This window comes from Drosophila mauritiana, chromosome 3R (genome assembly GCF_004382145.1).
Source record: "Drosophila mauritiana strain mau12 chromosome 3R, ASM438214v1, whole genome shotgun sequence".
In the NCBI taxonomy this organism is placed as follows: domain Eukaryota; kingdom Metazoa; phylum Arthropoda; class Insecta; order Diptera; family Drosophilidae; genus Drosophila; species Drosophila mauritiana.
In genome coordinates this window covers 22,886,751-22,907,748 of record NC_046670.1, presented here as the reverse complement: position 1 = coordinate 22,907,748, position 20,998 = coordinate 22,886,751, and the positions used below count along the sequence as shown (strand labels likewise).

Genomic DNA, 20,998 nt, shown 5'->3' with positions numbered 1-20,998 from the left:
GGTGACCATAAGACCTAAGTAAAGGCGCGCGTTTAAAAATTCAAAAAAAATTTGACTTTAATTTTTTTATATCTCATTTGAAATTATATTTTTATTGTTTAATTCTCCCAAATAAATATTCAATTCATTTGAAAAACACAGATTCAGTTCAGTAAGTATTATTAGTTTATTTAATGTTGTTGTTAATGCATTACAAATTATCAATAATAAATATTTCAGATGGTTTTGTAGCTTGGGTTTTGTGTTTATTCCGTTTGAGTGTGCCTGTTTGGCTCTGTGCAAATTATACATATTTTCCAGCAATACTTAATGTTTATAATGTTTCAGCATTTCGAGCAGTAATAGGTTCAAATCGAGTTCTATCTGTTGTAATTTAGTGTTGCGTCCAACGTTAGTTAATATTTATTCAATTGTTCTATTATTTTACGGTATAAAGTTAGTTTAGCTAGCTAAAAAACACATGTACAGTCGCGTATAGGTAGATATATGTATATATTTGGTTTTATTGAAAATGTTTGCGTTATTTTTCAAATAACCCTTCTTAAGCTGACAAAAATTTAAGTTTAGGCATAGGCTTATGTTACAATCGTCTTATTGGCCGTTTTTGGGAAGTGAGCTGGGTACTTTATCCAATCAAGTAAATTAAATAAAAAAGTGCTTTAAAAAGGTGAAAAATATATATATGTGGAAAATTGGTGAGCTTGCGGAAAGAGCTTCTTAAACTGTTTTGTGTATATATTTTGATTTTACTCTGCATTCGATATATGTACGGTTCTCTCGTAGATTTAAATGCAGTTATTGATATTTTTAGAGAGTTCTATTAACTTTGCAGTTTTAAGGAGTGTATACATGCATGTAGTTGCTATATTACTTTTTTCTAGCTGCTTAACTGGTATCTTGATTTTCTCTTGTATAAGTGGTATATGTTGGCTGCAATGGACGTTTGATGATTATTCGCTTCGAAATTATATCAATAAAGTGCTTGAAACTGAGTCTGCAGATAGCGCAAGATACAAACAGATGATCGTTGTAAATAGAATATGTTCGTATAACTAGTAAGATTTGTATTTAGCTTGCGTTGTTTCGATTCGATTGGTTTCGTTCTTAGAGCTACGTTTTCCTTTGAAATTGGATTTCAATGCAGTGCAATCCTGCGTTCGCGTCCTTGAGCAGGCCTGCTAACAATAAATTAGTGCTGGGTAGCAGGACGGGCCTTCCCCGCCCCGCACCGCCAGCCGACTAGAGTAATAGACTAAATTTAACAATTCCTTTGGGGGCATCAGATCAGAGACTACAGCTAGGAAATGGGCATTTGTTTTAGAGCAGGGATTCAAACGGGTCAACTACGCCTTGAAAAAATAAAAAAAGCTCATTAGATTTTTGGATTGAATGTCCTAAATAGATATTCAAGTGCAACTTAAAATATATTACATTCGTACAAAAGAAATGAAACTCAAAGTAACGTATCATTAAATACTTGGTATACATGCTTCGGTCCCAGTAATAGCAAATAAACTTAAGTTTCGTTTTGAATCCCCGTTCGAGAGTTGGGTGCTTAGATGGTCCACACCTGAACCTTCTCGGCCACCACGCACCAGCTGGCCCGCTCGTAGTAGGAGCTAACGATGTGCAGGCTGGCCACATGGTGGTTGATCAGTGCGTCCAGCTCGCCCTCGCGGAACACATGGTAGTAGCGGTGGTGAGTGCTGGCTCCGCCCTGGGAGGGGCTGTCCAGGGAGTTGGTGGAGCTGTTCGAGTGCTCCAGGGAATCGTTGGAGGGCCGCTGCTGGAGATTCGGTGCCTGGTTTGGCTCCTTCTGAGGTTGCTGCTGCTGCTGGGTCGTCGGTGGTTGGACCTTCAGGGCAGCCATGTTGCGCCTGCGCTGGCCATAGTCCGACATGCCTTCGCCCAACTGGTCGCCACCTCGGGCCTCCAGAGCCTCTGCTTCCGCATCCTCATCCTGTTCCTCCTGCTCCTCCTCCTCTGGAATGACATCGTCCTCATCCTCGCGCACATCACTATCCCCATCGTCCTGCAGCAGGTAGGCTGTCTCCGGATTCAGCTGATAGTGTCGATTCCTCTTGTAGTTGAACTTAGAGATCTTGCAGTGCTCATAAACGCCCAGTGAGTAGCTGGACTCGTTCTCCTCCTCCTCCTCTTCCTCACCATCCTCTTCCTGGATGGTGAAGCTGCGGGTTTGGGAGGATAGTGATGAGGTGGATGAGCTCACCGGGGATTGTTGCAGACTTGGCTGCGTGGAGAGGTTAGCAAGCATCAAGCGACGTTCCCTGAGCTCATCCCGGAAAGCACTCAGATCACCATTAGAGCGCTTCTTACCGCCACCCAAGATCTCGGACAGATCTCCCATTCCGATCCCATCCAGATACCGGCACTCAGTTCGATTGGTCTTGTCATCCAGTTCCCGCTGCAGTTGGGCACTTAGCTGCTCAGCGAATTCCGCACAATCCTGCTTCTGAGCGGCCTCCCTCTTTTCGGGGAGCAGAGGAGCACTGTCTGCATTCAGGATTATATCATCTTCGGCCTGGGAGCGGGAACTATTGATCTGAAGCTCCCCTTTATGGTACTGCTCCTGCTGCAGACTGATGAGCTGCGCCAAGCTGGGCTCTCCTTCGTCCTGCGAGGCAGAATTGGAGTTCGCGGAGGCGGCTTCTCCTTCCTCACTTCCCGAGGGCACTTTGGCCGATCTTGGTGCACTTATAACACTGTCTATGGAATCTGGGGAGGAGGGCTCACTGGAATCGCTGTCCAGATCATCGGTGGCCGGATTAAAGAGCTCCAGGGAGAGCAGCTTGGTGGCCAGCGATGTGGTGGATGCTGAAGTGGATACGCCCGATCCCGACGCTCTCCTAACGATGGGAAAGCTCTGACGTTGCAGCTGCAGGGATTGCTGTTTCCGGAATTTCGGAATGGGTGGCAGATCTCTGATGGCCTGGCGTGTGATCCTACGCACCGGTGGCGATTCCTTCAGAGGTTCCTTTGGCAGCTCCTTCAACGGCTCCTTTTTCTCCTTGGGTGGCTCCTTTTGCAGATCTACGTGCTGTTCCTTTTGCAGCTTGATGTGGGCCTCATCGAAGCTGAAACGAGCGGGTTTTGAGGGTGGCGTCAAAATGGCCATGGCGGCGGAAACGGCCGATGTGGATTGAGGCGGAGAAGTCACCGTGCCCTGGATGGCAGCCGGGGAATGAGCCGGAGTGGGAGGGCAGGGCATGATGAGCGGCGATGTTGGCACTGAGTGAGTAGGCGGCAATCGGGAGCCGGGATTCACCCCTTGATCCCGACCAGCGGCTCCCTGTGCCCTTTGTCCATTGCTGGAGGATGAGTTGCTCGAGCTGGAGTTAGAGTTCTGGTGCTGCTGCTGGTAGTTCAACTGCTGCTGGTGCTGCTCCGGCTTGGGTATGAATATGACCGAAGCGAAGCTGTCCTCGGACTCGATACTTGTGTCCGATTGCAGGCTGCTGTCCTTGGAGGAGTCCGAGCCGGATTCCCGGGAATGCCTTCTAGCCTTGTCACCCTGACCGCCATCCGCACAGGCGGGACACTCTTGCTGGTACTGGCTGCAGTGACAGAGATTGCCCATGGTGCACTCCACACTGCTGCAGTACGTCACGGGTCCCGTTGTCGAGGATGCAGGCAGAATCAAGTGGGACAGATGATGAACAGGATGGTGGTGGTGGTGATGGTGGTGTTGATGAGCCGTCGCCGCCACACCCTGCTTATTGTTATTATTCAGCGTGGCGTTTTTGTCCAGTTGAGCGGGGTGCTGGGCAGGATTCGGCTGCGCCTGCGGTCCACTCTTGATGTTTTGGATCAGCTTACTTATGCCCGTCTTGGTCACCCTTTCCAGGCTGCCAGTAGAGCTCTTTATTTTGGTGGTGAAACCCTCACGGATTACTTGTAATCTTTTGGAGAACAGAGCTGATCTGCAGAGAAATGCTTCATTCAGCGAAGTTTGCTTTTGAATGCGCTTGCGCACCCTCTCCTTTTCTCTCAATCGATTGCAGGCCATGAGATCCTCGTTGAGGGAACTCTGTTTGCGCAGGAACGTCGGCCCACCAGTGGGTCCGCCAGTGACTCCTCCTTCACCAGAATCACCCGAAGGAGGCGTGGCCGTCGCTGAGGCATGCTGATGGAAATTCCCAGCATAGCAGCCACTCTTTGAGTACAAACTGCTGCTTACCACGCCATTGGAGCCATTCAGGCTGCTTACCACCTGAAAGGTATCGGGGGCGGGAGGTGTGGCGGCGTCATCATCGCACAAGGACTGCTTTTGCTTGATGAGCTTTGGTCTTCTGCTCAAGGTATTCCCAGCACTTGCCGTGGTGGTGGGGGAATGCCTTCCATTCAGCTGGAGTTGTAGCTGTAGTTGCTGGCTCTCCGGAGTATTGAGTAGCAGCGCCGCTGCACTGGCCTTTGATTCACCAGGAATCAGAGGACCACCCAGACTGGGAACACTAGAGCGCGAGCGGACAATCTGGCGGGGTGGTGGCTGCAGAATGCTACCCAAGCTGCGGGACTTGAGGCCGGCTGATAGTGGCGGATCGGGAAAGTCCTCAAAGTCCTCCAGGCGACGCAGCTCGATGGGCAGATCCTTGGCATCTTCGTAGTCCAAGCTGCTGTCGTTCTTGGTGTCCTTTGACGACCACGAGTCCATGAACCACGCATGCCGGCGTCCACGGGCTAGTTTCTATGGTTTCAGAAAAATAATAATTATTAAATGATTAATGAGAAGCGACAGAGTTTTTGGTTTACCTGAATGGCCCGGCGAACAAAGCTGTAGCAGGATTCCCCCGGCGAAGACGAACTAAGGCTGGAGCTATCGCCATCTCCGGCTGATCGACTAGAATTCGTAGAGTCCTCGGTGTAGGCATGGTAAGGTGGCTGGAAATTGTCGTCGTCCTCCTCATCCGAGTAGGAGTAGTTTCGATTCTTTGGTGGCTGCCAGGGTATCAGCACATCCTGCGACTCGAAGCGTCGATGTCGTTGTTCTAGCGCCCACACGGTGATCACAACCCGACCACCGATCCTAAGGATCCTAGCCAATTCCCTGAGTGCCTGGACACGTCGCTCCGTGGTGGCAAAGTGGTGCACCACCGCCAGCGACAACACCGCATCGAAACTGTCGTCCCGGAAAGGCAGTTCCAGATTGTCGCACAGTGCCACCTGGAAAACATAACAATAAAGAGGTTTTCATTAAAGCACATTATTCATTGAATTTCTACATAATTATTGATATTAGCATTATTGCCGTATTTTATTTTCTCATGGTTTTAATAATTTGATTGATTTTGCGGACTTAATGATTTCCCCTGGTGGTAGTCCAACACCACGAAACCAACGATCTCCGGGGAAGCCATGCCAATTAAGCTGTGTCAAAGATAAGTCCTCGCAGGAGTCTCTTTGTGGGGTCAGAGCTGCCGACATCGTGCTCTTGTCGCTGAAATCGAGTCCTTGCCAGAAACCTCCCACGGGTGCTGCCCGCAAAAGTATGCTATTGAAATAGTGTAAGCTGCAGTAAGCAAGAGGAGATGATGCAATTTCAAGCCACGGACAGGACCATCAATCGCCTTTGCGAAAAGTTGAGCATTCAGTATAGATGGCAAGAAATAGAAAATTTCCATTTCAAAGCGATGCAGCCTGATTGAATAATCCACAAGCAGTATCCCTTTCGGTTGGCTACATCATTTGGCAATTAGTAACTTTTCCTCGCTGGAAAAACAAAGTTATCTGTGTGGCCGGCTGATTGGAAGTTAGCTTCGACCATTTGTCATTCAAACGTACGCTGGGGGAATGGTCCTGTTCGTCGTAAGTTGAATACTTTTTTTACAAACTGACCTAACACAATGTGGCCAAAACCGGTGCACGTTCAGGCATATCCATGCCATTTATATTCATTTTCGTGTCATGGCCAGAACTGATGGTGTCAATTACCATCATTGGGATGAAGGGGAGTTAGGCAAACAAAGGTGTATTTCGTTCGTTCAATAAAATATCGGGTGACAAACGCGTCAATGGAGAAATTTAATATCGATTCAAGCTGTTTCAGGAAATGCAATTTGCAGCCAATATAAATTCACAATTTCCTTGGAAATTTCATTGCTCTCAATCCTCGTTTGCGGAATCAATGTTACATTGCCTGAGCAAATACTAGATTAAATATTGGAAAAAGCTACATACGTATTATGCTCAGTTTTTTCCGATAAAAAGCCATCTTATTTGCTGCAATCTTGTATTTCCGCTTCCTGCTCAACTGTTATCGCAAATTTCTGTGTGTATTTGCACTTGCCATGGATGTGGGTGTGTTCTCCTGCAGAAATAAAAATCCTTGACCCGCCTAGCCTTACACTTTGCCCAGAGTTTTCCGCTTCAGGTGCTGCTGCCAGGTGGCTAGGAACTCAGACTGAGCCATTACAAGCTCGAAGTCTTTCGCAAATATCAATTAACATAAGTGTTTTTCGGCCTCTGAGCTTTGGATGGGCATTGAGCAGGGGAATTGGGGTCTTGGAATTGCATTTCAATGGCAGAAAATATTATAGTATATTTCGAGAGCTAAATAGTTTGGTAAAACTTAAGATAATGGCTTTCCATTCAGCAACTTACAATAAACTTTTCTTAGAAAATTTAACCAGTCTTAAATTTCTCTACACATACACAATGAGAAGTGAATCATTGTATTTTCCTTGTGGAAACGCCCAGGCAAACAAACGGAATCTCATGCATTTTAGGTAAGCAAGCCTTTGTTTTCCGGTTATGAGCACGACTCTTAATGCATTCTGATGCGGTGCCATTCATCTGATCCCCATAGCTGCATCCACCGCCCACAACATATCCCCAGCACTTTAGTTTCTCCTTTCGATGAATGCGCACGCTGACAGCTTTCCTTTATTTGCAATGTTTTTCTCTAGTGCGCTATACAAATCGTATTTATAGCAGTGGCCATTTTTCAAATACAGGGGGTTGGCGCGTTTGTGTGTGTGAATGCGATGTGTGTAGTGTCACGCGGGTCGGGCACATGACGCCTTTGGAATTTATGTTGACGGGCGGAGGGGAGTGTCAGGTGAGAGTGAAACACGTTACGCATACGCCACGTTGCACGCTAATGAGGCCAAAGCGCAGCGCAAAAGACGAAAAGACAGGCGGCTGTGAGCCGAAAAGGAAAATATATAGTATGAGTATATATACTCGTCCTTTATGCAGTATCTCTTTGCGGCTTATTTAAATGGCGCTTTAGCAAAAGAACGGAGCCTCGGGCCGCCTGAAAATTGCAGGTTTCACCTGGCCCAGAAAAACCAAGCGCTCTGCACCTGCCATTATTGAGTTTCACTTTTTATGTTTGCGGCAATGCTTTTCCTTTCACCCATTTGTATGCGCCATTTTTTTTTTTTTTGGGGCGGCGGATGGAGATTTACGAGGATGTCTCGTGCTGTGGAGTGCGATTTTTGGCTGCTCCACTTGCTCCGGTTTTATTGCTTTACAAAATTATTGAAAATCAGGCCATGCACGAGCTGCAGAAATCAGAAAGTTGCAACTTTTGTGCGCCCGGACCAAGTTAAATTGGTTTTGCATAAAGTTGGCCATTCCGCAGCAAAACTTGCATTCGCTTGCATGTCACGTGCGCATTTTGTGCATTTGCTGTCGGCTGTATTTTAAACACATTAGGCAAATAGCAAATAGATATAAATTCCGATCGGATTCGTTTGGCTATGCAAATTATCGGGCAACAGTGATTAGAAACACATGTGGGCAATCAGCGTTGGCAAGGACTAAATGTCAAGGACTCGCCGGCGAACAATAATAATTGGAGGCACCTCAACTCCAGCCGGGTCATGGTAATGTGGCACGTTATTAAATAAATTAAGTAAACGGTGGGCGAAATGCAGCAGCTGCTCCTGCAACCTTGCTGTCAATTCCACGCGAAAGCAATTTAAATGCGAAGAATGCGTGTTGTCGATTACGGCGAAGTGGAAAGCAAATGAAAAGCCCGTTCTTCTTGGGAAATGGTACTCGGTCTGTGCTTTCCGCCTGCAAATGGCACCATAAATAAACGCCCAGCGTTAGTAATAGATTATGGCAAAAAGCATTGCATACCTCAGGCAGCTGGCTATATACCACTATAGCGTCGGTTTCACGCGGCGCAGGAAGGGGGATCGCAATTTATTGTTGTTCCTTGTAAAGGGAAATGTTGGGGGTTGCCAGGAGCGACTGCAGCAACAGCGGGACAAAAGAAAATGGGGAAAACTATGCAGCAGAGTTGTGTCATTGTTGAGCGAATATTGTTCAGGGGAGGGGGCAACTAAGTGCGCTGTACTTCATGTTCATTATGACATAGCCGAGCGTATCACTTAATTGTGCCCAGAAGTTCGAGGCGTGCTCTTCCACCCCATAAACTTTACAATTTCTGAGCTTAATACATGACATATTGTTAGCGCAATTGTCCCAAAGAATAGTGAAAGCCTTTCAAAATGTTCCATACTAAAAAACCAGTACGGAATAAGGCATTGCTAACAGATTGGATCAGCATACTCTTAGAGCATAAGCTTATATTTATTTAATAGTGATAAAAATATATCCACATTTCATTAACCCAACATTGGAGGTCTCTAATTCTCCAAGCGACTTTCACAATTTAGCCAAATTAGTTGTCATTTCAGCGTACATATTAGATTCGGGTAAATAATTCACTCATGCAGCGTGCATTTACTCATTAAATATTAATCCCAACCCCATTTAGGATCTAAATTGAAACGTAAGCTGCTGCAGCTGGAAGTGCATTAAATCCAATTGCCGATTATGCATCCCTTTTGGCTGCCAACCATGTGCAGTTTATGGTATCCGCCTGGTTAACTGCTCCTCCAAATGACTCGTTTTACGGCTCCGTTGTGGACCATTGCAATTATGAGGCACTAAAAACTCCCAATGCAGCAGGCGAACGGAACATGTGCATATAATACCCAATGATAAGCATAATTTATGCGTTCTGCTAATGGCCAAGTTAAGTGGAGCAGCCGGCATTTGAATCTAGCGAATGTTTTACACTCCTGGCCCTCTCACTTCCCCTTTTCCACCTTTTGCTGGTTGAGGGGTAAATGGAAAATGGGTCAATTCTATGGCCAAGAGAACGGAACTTCAAGGAGAACACGACCACACCAAACACATGCAATTAGCAGCAGGCGGCAATTAGATTGCACACAAACTTGATGAGTTTATGCGGTGCTCATTTTGCGAATTCAGTTAATCAAGCACATACTTGGAAACTTTATGAGAAATATTTCAGTCCGCCCAAAACCAAATAAATGAATTAAGTTATGATAAACTTTTAAAGAATGTTGCTACTTTCAATCTAAAAATGGAATAGGAGTAGAATAGCTTAGTCATAGCTCCGGTATATTATATCTTTAAATGAAATTGTGAAGGTAATTATACAGATTTTAAAGTAGAGGTAATGCTATTAGTTCCATTAAAAAGTGGTATAAAAACGCACTTTTCTGGAAAGATTTACATTATTTTAATATGAATACAAGTTTTGGAATTTCATATTTTCTACTTGCGACTTTTGCGACCACTGAGCCTCAACCGCCTCTGAGATGGTCATGGGGACCCATTAAAGATTGGTATAAGCCACCTCGAAGGCCTTGCAATCCTAAGGTTCCTAAATGCCCTCGGCATATATATGGCTAAACTTTAATAAACAATAGTTACTTATCACAGAACACAACGATTTTTTTCTAAATTTGTATGTGGATTGTTATTATTAGTAGATTTCTATAATAAAGAACTCACCTCGCCGCCCTTTTCGTGGGCTACTTTGCTCAGACGGTAGCATCGCTCCACGCCAATGGTGCAGATGGCCGGATTGCACTGGGTGAGGTACCTCCCACTGCCGCAGCCGACGTCGCAGACCACGGAGCCGGGATCGAGCCCGCTGAGGAAGTGGGCCATACGTGGTCGGACGGGACCCGTTGGCTCCTCACAGTGCTCGTATACATCGTGCACATAGGCACGCTCCAGAGCCGCCGATCTGCCACTGGCATCGCTACTCGAGGGCTTCTCCTCCACGGGTTGTGGTGGTGGCGCAGTCTTTGTTGCCTCGCTGACAGGTGAAATGGTTCCACCTGCTCCGGAGCACCCTCCGGCACCTCCTGCTCCGCCCGATCCGCCCGTCGCTAGTGTGGCTGGCGCGGTTGGGGATATAACTGTGGGGGCCAAATCACCCGCTTGCCCTATGCTAGATGCCGCATTTGTTGCAGTTGCCGTTGTCAATTGCTTGGTCATTGTTGCTGCTGCTGCTGGTGCTGCTGCTCCTGTTGTTGTGTGGCACTTGTCATATATTGTCGAGGGGCAAACTTCATCTGCAAGGCATGTAAGTATAAAAGGCAGATGTTAGTGACTGGATTTCGTGTCAAGAACATGACGCCTAACAAACCCATTTTAGCATATAATGGGTTTGGAATGATGAAAAAACTAACTAATGAAAATGTATATTTTCCCACTAATAAAGTATATAGATACCGAAATGAAAGCAAATTCCTTTAGGACTTCCTAGCTATCTGCTTCCATGAAAAACTATTTCAGGACGCTTGTTTCGATTTCTAGGAAATGTCCCTCTTACCTACTTCGATATGCAAACTGCAGTGTAATTTATAATCCGCCAAACAATTTGTATAATTAAACCAATTGCCTGGTTGAATGCAGACCATAAAGTCAATTACAGCCCGACTCCTTGTTGCATGCCGTTGGAAATTTTGCGAAAAACGAAGGTGGACGGCGGTGCATGACATCAAGCCGTAAAAATCGTTAGAAAAACGTCAGCAAAACCCACACAGACACGGTCGAGTTGCATACCGGATGTGTGGCAACTGTTTTGGGTTAGCATTGTTGTTGACATTTTATAACCGTACTTCCGGTGGCACTTCGAATGGAAATTTTAACGCCATCGGCGCAAGGAACTGCCCATTGTCAGACCCCATAAATTGCGTTAAAATGCTGTTGCACAAAGGGGAAATTACAACGAGTGGGTCGCGCTCCTGATGGGCTTTATCAGGTGGGTGGGTGGTGGCAACTGAATGTGGATAGTGGGTGGCTCGAGGCCATTCACAGGGAGCCACAGCAGCCGGCAGTGGGCGCCAAACGACATCAGTGCAGTAAAATGGAATTATAATTGAAATCAGATTAAAAGCCGTTGTAGTGCCAACAATGACGCAGCATTCGGAGTGAGAAAGGAACTGAGAACTGGGACCACGTATCAACTCATGTCCTGGGGGCGTTAATGAGTTGGCGCCCATTCTGTGTATGTGTTAATAAGCACTGTAAATGAGTTATAAATGTATTTTATGACATTATGATTGAATTTATGACTTGGGAAGGGCAACTAGAGAGCCAAAGGAGAGCCTGTCATAGTTCAGGCAAGTGAAAAAAGAGGGTATTGCTATGTCATATGATCCTGTGAGCATTTAATCTAGAGAGGGGAAAGCGAGCTCTTGGTAACAAAGCGAAGTAAATCCAAAAATTCTTGTGAAATTCCCATAGATTTTATTAGTTGGTAGGAGAATAAGACAGCACATCTGAAGGGCATGCGACACTTCTAAAAATATTTAACGTTTAAGTTTTGGTTAATAATAATTTAAGCTTTAAAAGTAAAATATAAAGAAACGTAATCTCAAAGCCCATTAACCCAAATTATACTTAAATTATATACTCGAGAGCGTTCTTAGCTTATCCCCCCAAGTTTAAGAAACCTTTTCTGCTTATGCCTGCTCATGCAGCTTATCCCAGATAGCTTTTCTTTCATTTTTAGCCTCCGTTGAGCATGATGAGCACTCATTAACATTGTTTTCGTGTGCCTGCCGTGCCCTAATCAATAAAGTGCTTTCCCATTACCCATACGCCGTGTGGTCCAGGCGGATGCTTACCTTTTGCGGGGCCGTTGCTGCGCTGATAACTCGCATTCAACAAAGCCGTCGAGGACGCCAGTTCCGCTGATAACATGCGACAACAAAGCCGATGGCCTGGTGATATAGATATAGATGATGGGGATATAACGACGGCAACGGAAAATCAATGTGCATGCATAATTTAAAGTCTGTTGCGGCACTTTAGACCCTTCGACATCCACAACCACATCCACATCCACATTGGCTGTTGTTTGCCTGATGATGGGAATAGGGAACTTTGGACTCACGACAACTTGGCGACGCGCGAGTATTTTTAGACTTTCGAAGCGGGGCACGTTCTCTACGATAATTTGCTCAATTTATTATTGAAATCTATCATTATGGCAACTACACGGTGTAATTGTGATTGTGTTGTGCTTGTTTTTGTTTTTCTTGGCCACTATGGCTAAGGACACGCTCTCCTTCTCCTGGCGCTGCCACACAAAATAGGATACACAAAATGCGGGCTCCACGGACTCCTGTCAATGCCTCTGGCATATGACGTTTCCTTTGTGTGCGTGCGTGTGTGTATGAGTGAGTGATTTTGTGTGTGTGTGTGTGGATTTCTGCTTCTTACTGTCACTTTTCACTTGCACTTTTCCTTTACTTCGTTTCATTCGCGGACCTTACCAATTAATTTTCCATTATCGCCTTTGATTTGAATTTATTCTCGTATTGTGTTTAATTTCTAGGACACTGGCACTTGGCGCTTCACTTAAACGTATATATATGCAATATATATAGACGAGTTGGGACTTTTGTGTGTGTGTATGAGTGCGCGTGTGTGAGAGGTCCTGTCTCAGCGTTTATCCCGTTGCGTTAGCCGTTTGTTTGCCCTCGTGTCCGTTCTCTCGGAGTCAACGTCGCGTACTAACGTGAAAAGCCCCTTGGACTCCAATGCGTTTGTTCAAGGATGTCGCTCCTGCTGCTGTGGATCGCATTGGAAAAGCTTCCCCAACTTGACGAAAGCTTTGCGAAGTGGGGGCCACCAGCTGACAGCTGTTCGCAGACAGGGAAAGTGATGCGGAGAATTGGAGCGGGAGAATTCGCCAGTCTTTGAGTTATGACTGCTGTTCTTTAAAAGTGCTTTCACTATGAAATGGAACATATAGCTTGTTTAGATAGGAAAATCTAATGAATTTTCGATGTGATTACTAGCGTTGATTTTTAATTAAATATTAAATTTAGCTTTTTAATTTAAACCTTTTCGTGAAGTTTTAAGTTTTTCCTGCTTATCATATGAGGAAGCTTGGCTTTGAAATCTGTCTCTTGTTATAATTCATCAAAATATTTGCATTTTTCATAAATAATGGTCACACATTATTATGTGTGCATTATGGACCTACAATTTAGCTAACCAATTACTGAAACCAATTATAAATTTTTGAATGATATTGTGCAGAATCCATAATATATATAATTTATAATGTCAAAGCCCCATCGCGAGCTCAATGGCTATCCAAAAATAGCCAGCTGAAGGCAATTAAAATGACAAAAGAAAGAAAAGCTCGAAACCCGTCTTTGTTTGGTTAACGCGAGTCGGCTTGTCAAATTTCATGAATGAACCCCAAAGCGCAATTGAAGAAGTCACAAAGTGAAAAACGGGAAAAGCAACAACCGCAGAGGAAAAGCCACTGCACAGAAATAGAAGCTTCGTCGAGTTGGCCAGTGAAATGTGTCGAAAATAGCAAAGAGCCAGCCACAAAATAGGCGAAAAATAGCTCGACGAGCTGCCAAATGGCGCAAACTCAACCTAGATTGCGTCCCTCTTCCTCTCGTATATCCTTCTCACTTGCTCCCGATTACTTTTGATGAATGAAAAGCTTTTTGTTTTGGCTTTACCGCTATCTGTGAGTCGCGTGGAAAATTGCCAAGTACGTCGGCGGGGGGGGCGGAAAACTCCCGCCAATGTCGGTGTAGTTGTAAAGTAGCGCCATCCTCTGACGTCTCCGCATAGTAAAAGCTTGTGAGAGGGAAAGTGGGGGCTTCCTGGGAGTGGGTGGCGCTCGTATCTCGGGCGTCACATGTCTTTTTTTGGGCCGCATGACTAATATAGGCAAATGGCAGGCGACTCGCAGGACGTGGCGCACATTTGGCGACATGCCAGAGTATCATAGATACGCATTCTTAAACAATGTGCTCCTATACTTGAAGAAATATTTTAAGCACTTCAAGGGTTCCCAAATAATAAATATTTATGTAAATACATGTTTTAAAATAATATACATGATTAATGTACTAATCATTCATGGGATATTTTTGATTTAAAATGTTTTAATTCGCTTAAGAGGCTTGTTAAACAGTTTTTCTCTCAGTGTCGAACTTTAACTCGAAATGTCTGATTCTGATTTTTACCGGTAGATGGGTTGATGTCGTCACACCGATGGAAACGCAGCTGAATGATTCACCAGTTGGTGTGCAAGGAATGGTTGTTACGCAGAATGTTTCGACAAAGGAAAAACTTTTCTTTTGCCAGATTGAACTTAACTTGGAAGTTTAGAAGTGGAAGCCACTTTTATGATTGTTTTGGGCTATCTTTAGCGTGGGCCAAGACGTCACAGCCGGTGACGCGTTGAGTTTCGACTTGATATTTGTATGGTAGAGATAGAAACACATCCCGCAGCATAATATATGTGTACAGATATATAAATAAATAGATGTCCCTGTGCTATTCGATGTTTCTCGCCTTTGGGCGCACGCCTGCCATCTAACGAATGTGGCATCATTAGTTCTGTCGTAGTCATAAATCATACGCCCCGTGGACCGCTGCGTAGCCGGCAGCACGCCAAGCTGGGAAGGACGAGCTGAATTGCGGCAGGACTGCATTGCTAAAAATGTCACGTAGCACAGCTTTTGACAGTCAAGTGTCACACACACTCCAGCCAGAATCCCAGATTAGGCGCTGCTCAACATGGCCAATTATGGGAGCCGGTTGCAAGGATCTGCGGTGCCGCAGAAGTTCCCGTCCATTTACATATTTCTTCTCTAATCTCGCGCAGAAGCACAAAATTTAATTACAAGAACTGTGCTGAAAATTATGCCAAAGCATACGCAAGGACGCAAGAACATGGCGGCCATACGAAAATAAACAGGAAAATGGCATCGGGGAAAACTCATTTCGCAGTACTATCGCCGCCCGGCAATCAGAGCAAGCCGCCCACGAGCGAATCCTTATCCTTTTCCTTATCCCAGTCCCTGTCCTTGGCAGGCCAAGACATTTCCTTTTTGTGTGTCGGCAAATGAAGTGCAAATTATGCCAGCGGCCAGTGTACGGAAAAGCGCGGAAAACAAAGCGCTTTTCGCGATGCCCCAAAAAGTATGCCATCCACAAACCACAGATTGTGAGGATTTTTCGGGGGGATTTCGGACGAGATTACATGGTAAAGCATAACTTTATTGAGGTTGGCCTGGATCCCTACAGGATCTACCTCACACCTGCCACCAACCTTAACCCTCTAATGCTTTGCGCGTGGCATTGTCAGCAAAGTCGGCGCCATTTGAAATGGTCGCGTGTAGTCGGTAGTTTGTGGCAACCTCGCTTTTTTGCCGGCCTTTGTGGCGGCTTGATAGCATATCTTGTTGCGCATTTGTCCATGTACCATGGTCAATGTTCTTGCCCCAGCCAGTGTCACCCTGACGTCAGCGTCCTCCTGGGGCCCCTTCCCAACACCCACTCCTCCAAGGCCAAACAAATGGGCGTCCAATGTCGCGTGACGCACAAGGATATCGGGTCCTGTGATTGCCGTCGTTGTTTCGCCTTAGATGATTTTTCCTACGGCTCGTCTAGCTTTCGCTGTTTGCCCTGTCACGTGTTTGCCCAGCCAATTAGAGTTATAGCCCGATTAAGCCGGAGCAAGAGGAGAAAGCCGCTGAGCTTTCGCAGCTTTCACTTAGCAGGCGCACAAACCGTTCTGATAAAAATATCTATTGCGGTGAAATAGTTACAGGAGCGGCTCGCTTCAGATTGGGGGCCGAAAAAAGGTTCTTGTGATTATATAAATTTGTATCGTTTTATTATATATTTTATCAACTTCTATAAGTTCTTGGTTCGTTAGTGATTCAAAATGTTGGACAGTTCTTAGCTGAATTCACATACTGGGAGCGTTGACTAGAAGTGCCAAATTGTACACTCGTGGGCTAGAAACGGGTGATCTTGTTGTGATCGGGCGAGGGCGGCAGCGAGGACACCGAGGATCGGGAGGGACTCTGCTGGGGTCGAGGTGGAGGACGTTGTGGATTGATGTTGGCATTGGCCTGGCGGAGATTGGCGAAGAACTGCTGGCGACGTGGGCCACCTCCTCGAAGGGGTAACGTGGGAATCTCACTAGGCGACTGGTGGTTCACCTCATCCTGGGAACAATGGCGCATGGCGGGATTCACGCACTCGTAAACACTCTGTAAGAATAGATTTTTAAGTTAATCAGAAAAGTTTCTTGCTAATTTTCTAGGAACCCACCTGTTCCGAGGAGTATTGATTGTTCTGGGCAAAGGCCAGAGAAGTAAGTGAAGGCAGAGCTTGGGCAATATCCGACCGTTCGATACCCCTTACGATGAGGAAGGTGCGCGGTATCAGGATGCCCACCAGTACCGCCCAACCAGAGGCCTGCAGTCCCAATGGAATTGCCGCATCCCTCCACTCGTCCCCGAATAAGGATAACGCTATCCAGGCCACCCAAATCACCATAATTAGTACCGATCCAATGACAATGAGTATTCCCTCGCGATAGTTTCGTTGGGATCTGTATATAGAGGGTATCAAGGCGCCCACACAGCACAGTAGAGCAAAGTCGTAGGCCAACAGGCCCCACAACCAACGACCATAGTAAATATTCTCACAGGACACAGTCTCCGAGGCGACGTGCATCACCACCAGAAGTTGCACGGACATGCCCACTTGGGCCACAACACTAAAGGCGCAAATCACTGCCTGGATATATCCATTCACATGGGATAGGAAGCCACCTTCGGAGCCAATAGAAGCCAACATCACGGCACGACATAGCAGCAGGGAAAAAACAAAACAGTAGACCAGAGTCATGATGAACACCCTCACTGCGCACAGGGTATTCAGAGTCTGGGCATCCTCGAAGGTCACATGCGAATTGCGCTGCTCACCCACGTATTCAATCGAAAAGGGCACAAAGGAGCAAAAGACCAAGATAAGGGAGAGTAGAAGGAGAATCGAGGTGGCGGGATTTCCCTCGAAGACGTCGCCCAACGAGATGCGCACCACAATGAACACCAGGATGGCCAGCGTGGCAATCAGGCCCAGGATAGCAGCCGTCAGCCCAGTTGCCACCCATGTGTCCATCTTGATGCGCCAGAACATCACGGACTCGCCATCGAACAGGAACGGATACCGCCTATTGTCACCAGCACTGTACTGGCAGTTGAACACCTGACCGAACTTGGTCTTCAGCTCCAAGCTGGTGTGATTGTCCCGATTATAGTGATAGTACGTGGTCACATTGGTCACAAAGTTCTGCGAAGCAATCTCGCGCAGTTCGGTACGCGATTCACCCGTGATCTTGTCCAGCGTCAGCACTTTCTTCTGGTACATCTGAAAGTTCATGGCGGTGCCCAACTTGCGCATCAGCAGCAGCGACAGGATCTCAGCCGTATCATGGGCTTGTCGGTACTCCGAGGTCCGCCAGTCCTCGATGAAGTTCAGGAAGTTGAAGCAGCTCTCCAGCACATACAAGTCGTGCTCCTCACCACGCTTACAGTGCTTGGACAGAGATCCGCGCAGCCAGTTCATCAGGTCGATTATGGAGCCGGCAAAGCTCAGGACTCGCGATGGTAACACACTCTTCCCGATCAGGATCTCGTCCAGAGCGGTGGGCGTGGCGTCCAATTCAACGGCAGTGCTCAGGTCAATTTCGTTTTCCATCAGGACAAAAGCTCTGTTTGGTAAGTCTAAAAAGAATAGAATAAATTAATGAGAAAGTAACCAGTCTTAATCTTTAACTTAAACAATAAATCAAAAGAACCAACAACTTTAGTAATCCTGTTCGTTGTAGTTACTACCCACCTGCCAGAAATTCATCGTCCGTTCTATCGGTGGGCACGGAAAACAGAGTGCCGTTTTCCTTGAAGTGACTAGCTAGCTTATTGCCAAACATTATGTAAACATTCTCGTCGCTCTTGAAGTGCATGAGGCACATATGCTCCTGGCGAGCGGCTTCCATGAATTCATTGTACATCTCCAGCGTTTCGGTTGCTATTTCAACGGATGCGATTTTTTCGCCCCAAGGCATTTGATGCAGCAAGTGCGCAACTTTGGGAAAGAGGTGCGCCCGCGTTCCCGGTATTGGCCAGATATTGTATTCCAAGTCCTTGATAACAGACTCCAGTTGTTTGTACAGCTCCCAGTCCACGAATATGCCCATCGAGTACGTCGTGCACTGCTGCAGAAACTGAACTTCTTGGATGAGCAGGTTCTCGGCCAAGCTGGCGTTGTCGATGCTGATGGCGCGAATTCCTGGAATTCAATAAGAAGGATTTGATTTAGGTGCATATAAACAGCGGACTTTTACAAACCAATTTCAAAGTCTGCCATTATAAGATTCGCCTGGTTCACACGATTGATTACGAACAACGCGGAGTCGGGGTCCTTGGTCAGGACACTGAGCACCACATCTCCTTCGAGTATCTTGACAAACTCCTCCTGCTTCCGTATTACCGTTCCCTCATCCGCACTGTTGACCGTCAACTGCAGACCATTGAGACATATTTCCGGCACTAAGCTGGCAGTTGTTCCACCGCTGGGTCCCTCGGTTGTGGACGAGATGAGCGGGGCCAGCTGACCATCGACGGAGCTGGAGACTTCATCATTGGTGGTTGATGCCACCGTGGTTGTGGCCCTTGTGGTAATACTGATGGGCTTGGCCTGCTGACTTGTGGGCTGTGGTTTGGTTATTCGAAGGGGAGCTGACTTCTTGGTGGGTGATGTCACCTCTGCTCCATGGCACTCCAAGATGCAGAACACAGTGACTAGGATGCATAGAAGAGCTGTAGAGGAGAACGATGAATTAAATCTTTATTCGTAAAATATGGAAAATATCGTCGTTCTTTAATTTAAAGTACCTTTGTATTGGTTAGCTTGGTGGCTTGTTGAAAGCCAAGTCGATTGACTGGTTAATTGATTGAATTACGCAATAAAGAATTCAGTTGAACCATATTTGCAATGGAATTCTCTACACTAACTCAAGCTTGAATGGCATTTTGAGAAAAATACAGGTCTTGAAATATTCCCGGAACGAGAAATCCCCTCAAGTTGCCATTCATTCCATTGCACTTCACTTCTGCCTTACGACATTTACTGAGCACTCACCCACTGGTAATGGCTTTCTCCGTCCAGATTGCAAAGCGTCCGTGACCTTCATTTCTAAAGATTTAAAGGCTTTTCAATTAAATACAATAAATGTCCGTTGATAATTAAGCAATGCAGCAGTCTTTCCTTCAACATGTACTGATAATTGATATCATTTTATTCTATTTTGGTAGCTAAAAAGAAGAAAGAAAATGGTAAGTTGGATATTAGCCACTTTGCAGTTTAATTTTTTTATTTTTTGCCGGCCACTTCAACCATTTTGCCGACTGCGTGGAGAGTGCTGCACTTTAATCGCATTAAAAATTGTCACACTAACACAGACTTTGTTGGCTTGGCACAGTTTCCACTTTTCCATGTCTGTTTCTTCGTGATTTTCCCCACTATCAGTGCAAAGTAATACGGTGGAAAAAATTTCTGTTTCGCATATTCTCTCACTTCGGGAAAATCAATAGAGGTTTTTTGCGGAAGCCGAATTCTGGAATTTATGGCACTGCACACACTTAGTACACATATTCACGCACTGGACCCACTGACAGTCAGAGCCACAATAGTTTTGGTAACAGCCATTGGCAAAAAAAAAACAAGGGAACACAAATTGAACGCCTCAGTGATTTTAGGGTCAATTAAACGTTTCTCGTTTTATATTTGTCCAGTGATGTACGCAGCACTCAAACCATACATATAGTATATATATTTATTGTTGGCCCACGAACAAGCAATTTGATTTGGTAAGCCCCTGTGTTAACGGGTGCAGCATTGCAGTTGCCCGCACAATGCAATTATGTTCTATTCGATTTTTTGGTCTCTATTTCAGTTTATTTTATTTTAGTTTTTCCCTTTTGGAACCCACCCCCTGGAAAACCGAAGGCGGAACACTGATGTGGCAATGTTTTGCACCTGTTTTGGCCGTTTTGTTTTGACTAACTTGGCTTAGGCCCGGCACTCGCTGGTTGTTATGGTTATTGGCTCAAACAGTCACTCACGAAATTGAGTGCTTTCCACGTCGAGTGTACAATTTCCCATAATTATAAAAATAAATATGTACACCCCGAAGCCAGTTCAAATATTGGTCATTGCAATTAGCCAACTTGCTGGGCAAAAGGGTTTCGGGTTTCAGGGTGGAAAAGGGTGGTGGCCTGTCAAAGGTGCCGATCAGTAATTGCAATTTTGGCCACTTGTGATAGCTTGCACAATGTTTGCTATCCTCTTTGGTTCATCAAAATGTTTTATTTTATTTTATGGCTATCCAATGCAAACTGTTCAGTGGAATATCCTTGAAAATAGAACCGACACTCGGGCCTTGGGCTTTGACATTCGTAGGGCGCTTTTCCGGGTTTTGGGGCTTTGCATAACACTTTTAATTCACGTCAAACGCAACATCAGTTGAAAAATAAGCATTTTCATTTGGCCGCGTTGCATAAGCTTTATTTAGAGCTCTATACCTCTAGGGGATAACTTTAATTGCCCGAAAAGTATTTTTAGTTTCACTCTATGGCCTTATTTAGCTTTTGTGCATTTTATTTAAATATTCATTTTACTTTGAGTAGACGCACCAATATGTCACCGACGGACCACGTCCACGTTTAAACTGTTTTGGCCAACTGAACTAGCGGAAGAACTGCCAGAGCCGCGGCGCTCGTAAGCCCATAAAAATGCAGCTGCAGGTTAGTGCTAGTGGGGGTGGTCTTAGGCCTTATTTTCCACTCGACTCAGTTTT

The 20,998-nt window shown here is 45.7% G+C and overlaps 2 protein-coding genes across 3 annotated transcripts; both read right to left on the bottom strand.

Moving 5' to 3' along the window:
- Positions 1–184: 184 nt before the first annotated feature.
- Positions 185–12,799, bottom strand: LOC117145016. The gene is made up of 5 exons (XM_033310511.1): positions 12,579–12,799; positions 11,928–12,023; positions 9,799–10,367; positions 4,771–5,181; positions 185–4,705 (listed from the first exon to the last, which is right to left on the bottom strand). Exons 2-5 carry the CDS (start codon positions 12,001–12,003, stop codon positions 1,556–1,558), a joined length of 4,206 nt encoding a protein of 1,401 aa, XP_033166402.1. The 5' UTR covers positions 12,004–12,023; positions 12,579–12,799; the 3' UTR covers positions 185–1,555.
- A 3,145-nt stretch (positions 12,800–15,944) lies between these two features.
- Positions 15,945–20,879, bottom strand: LOC117144945 (protein bride of sevenless). Of its 2 annotated transcripts, none has more exons than XM_033310398.1 (6): positions 20,835–20,879; positions 19,282–19,454; positions 18,489–18,959; positions 17,980–18,429; positions 16,405–17,864; positions 15,945–16,343 (listed from the first exon to the last, which is right to left on the bottom strand). In XM_033310398.1, exons 2-6 carry the CDS (start codon positions 19,331–19,333, stop codon positions 16,086–16,088), a joined length of 2,691 nt encoding a protein of 896 aa, XP_033166289.1. In that variant the 5' UTR covers positions 19,334–19,454; positions 20,835–20,879; the 3' UTR covers positions 15,945–16,085. The 2 variants fall into 2 exon arrangements, with proteins under 2 accessions (XP_033166289.1, XP_033166290.1); XM_033310399.1 differs by having other exon boundaries at positions 20,820–20,867.
- Positions 20,880–20,998: the final 119 nt, after the last annotated feature.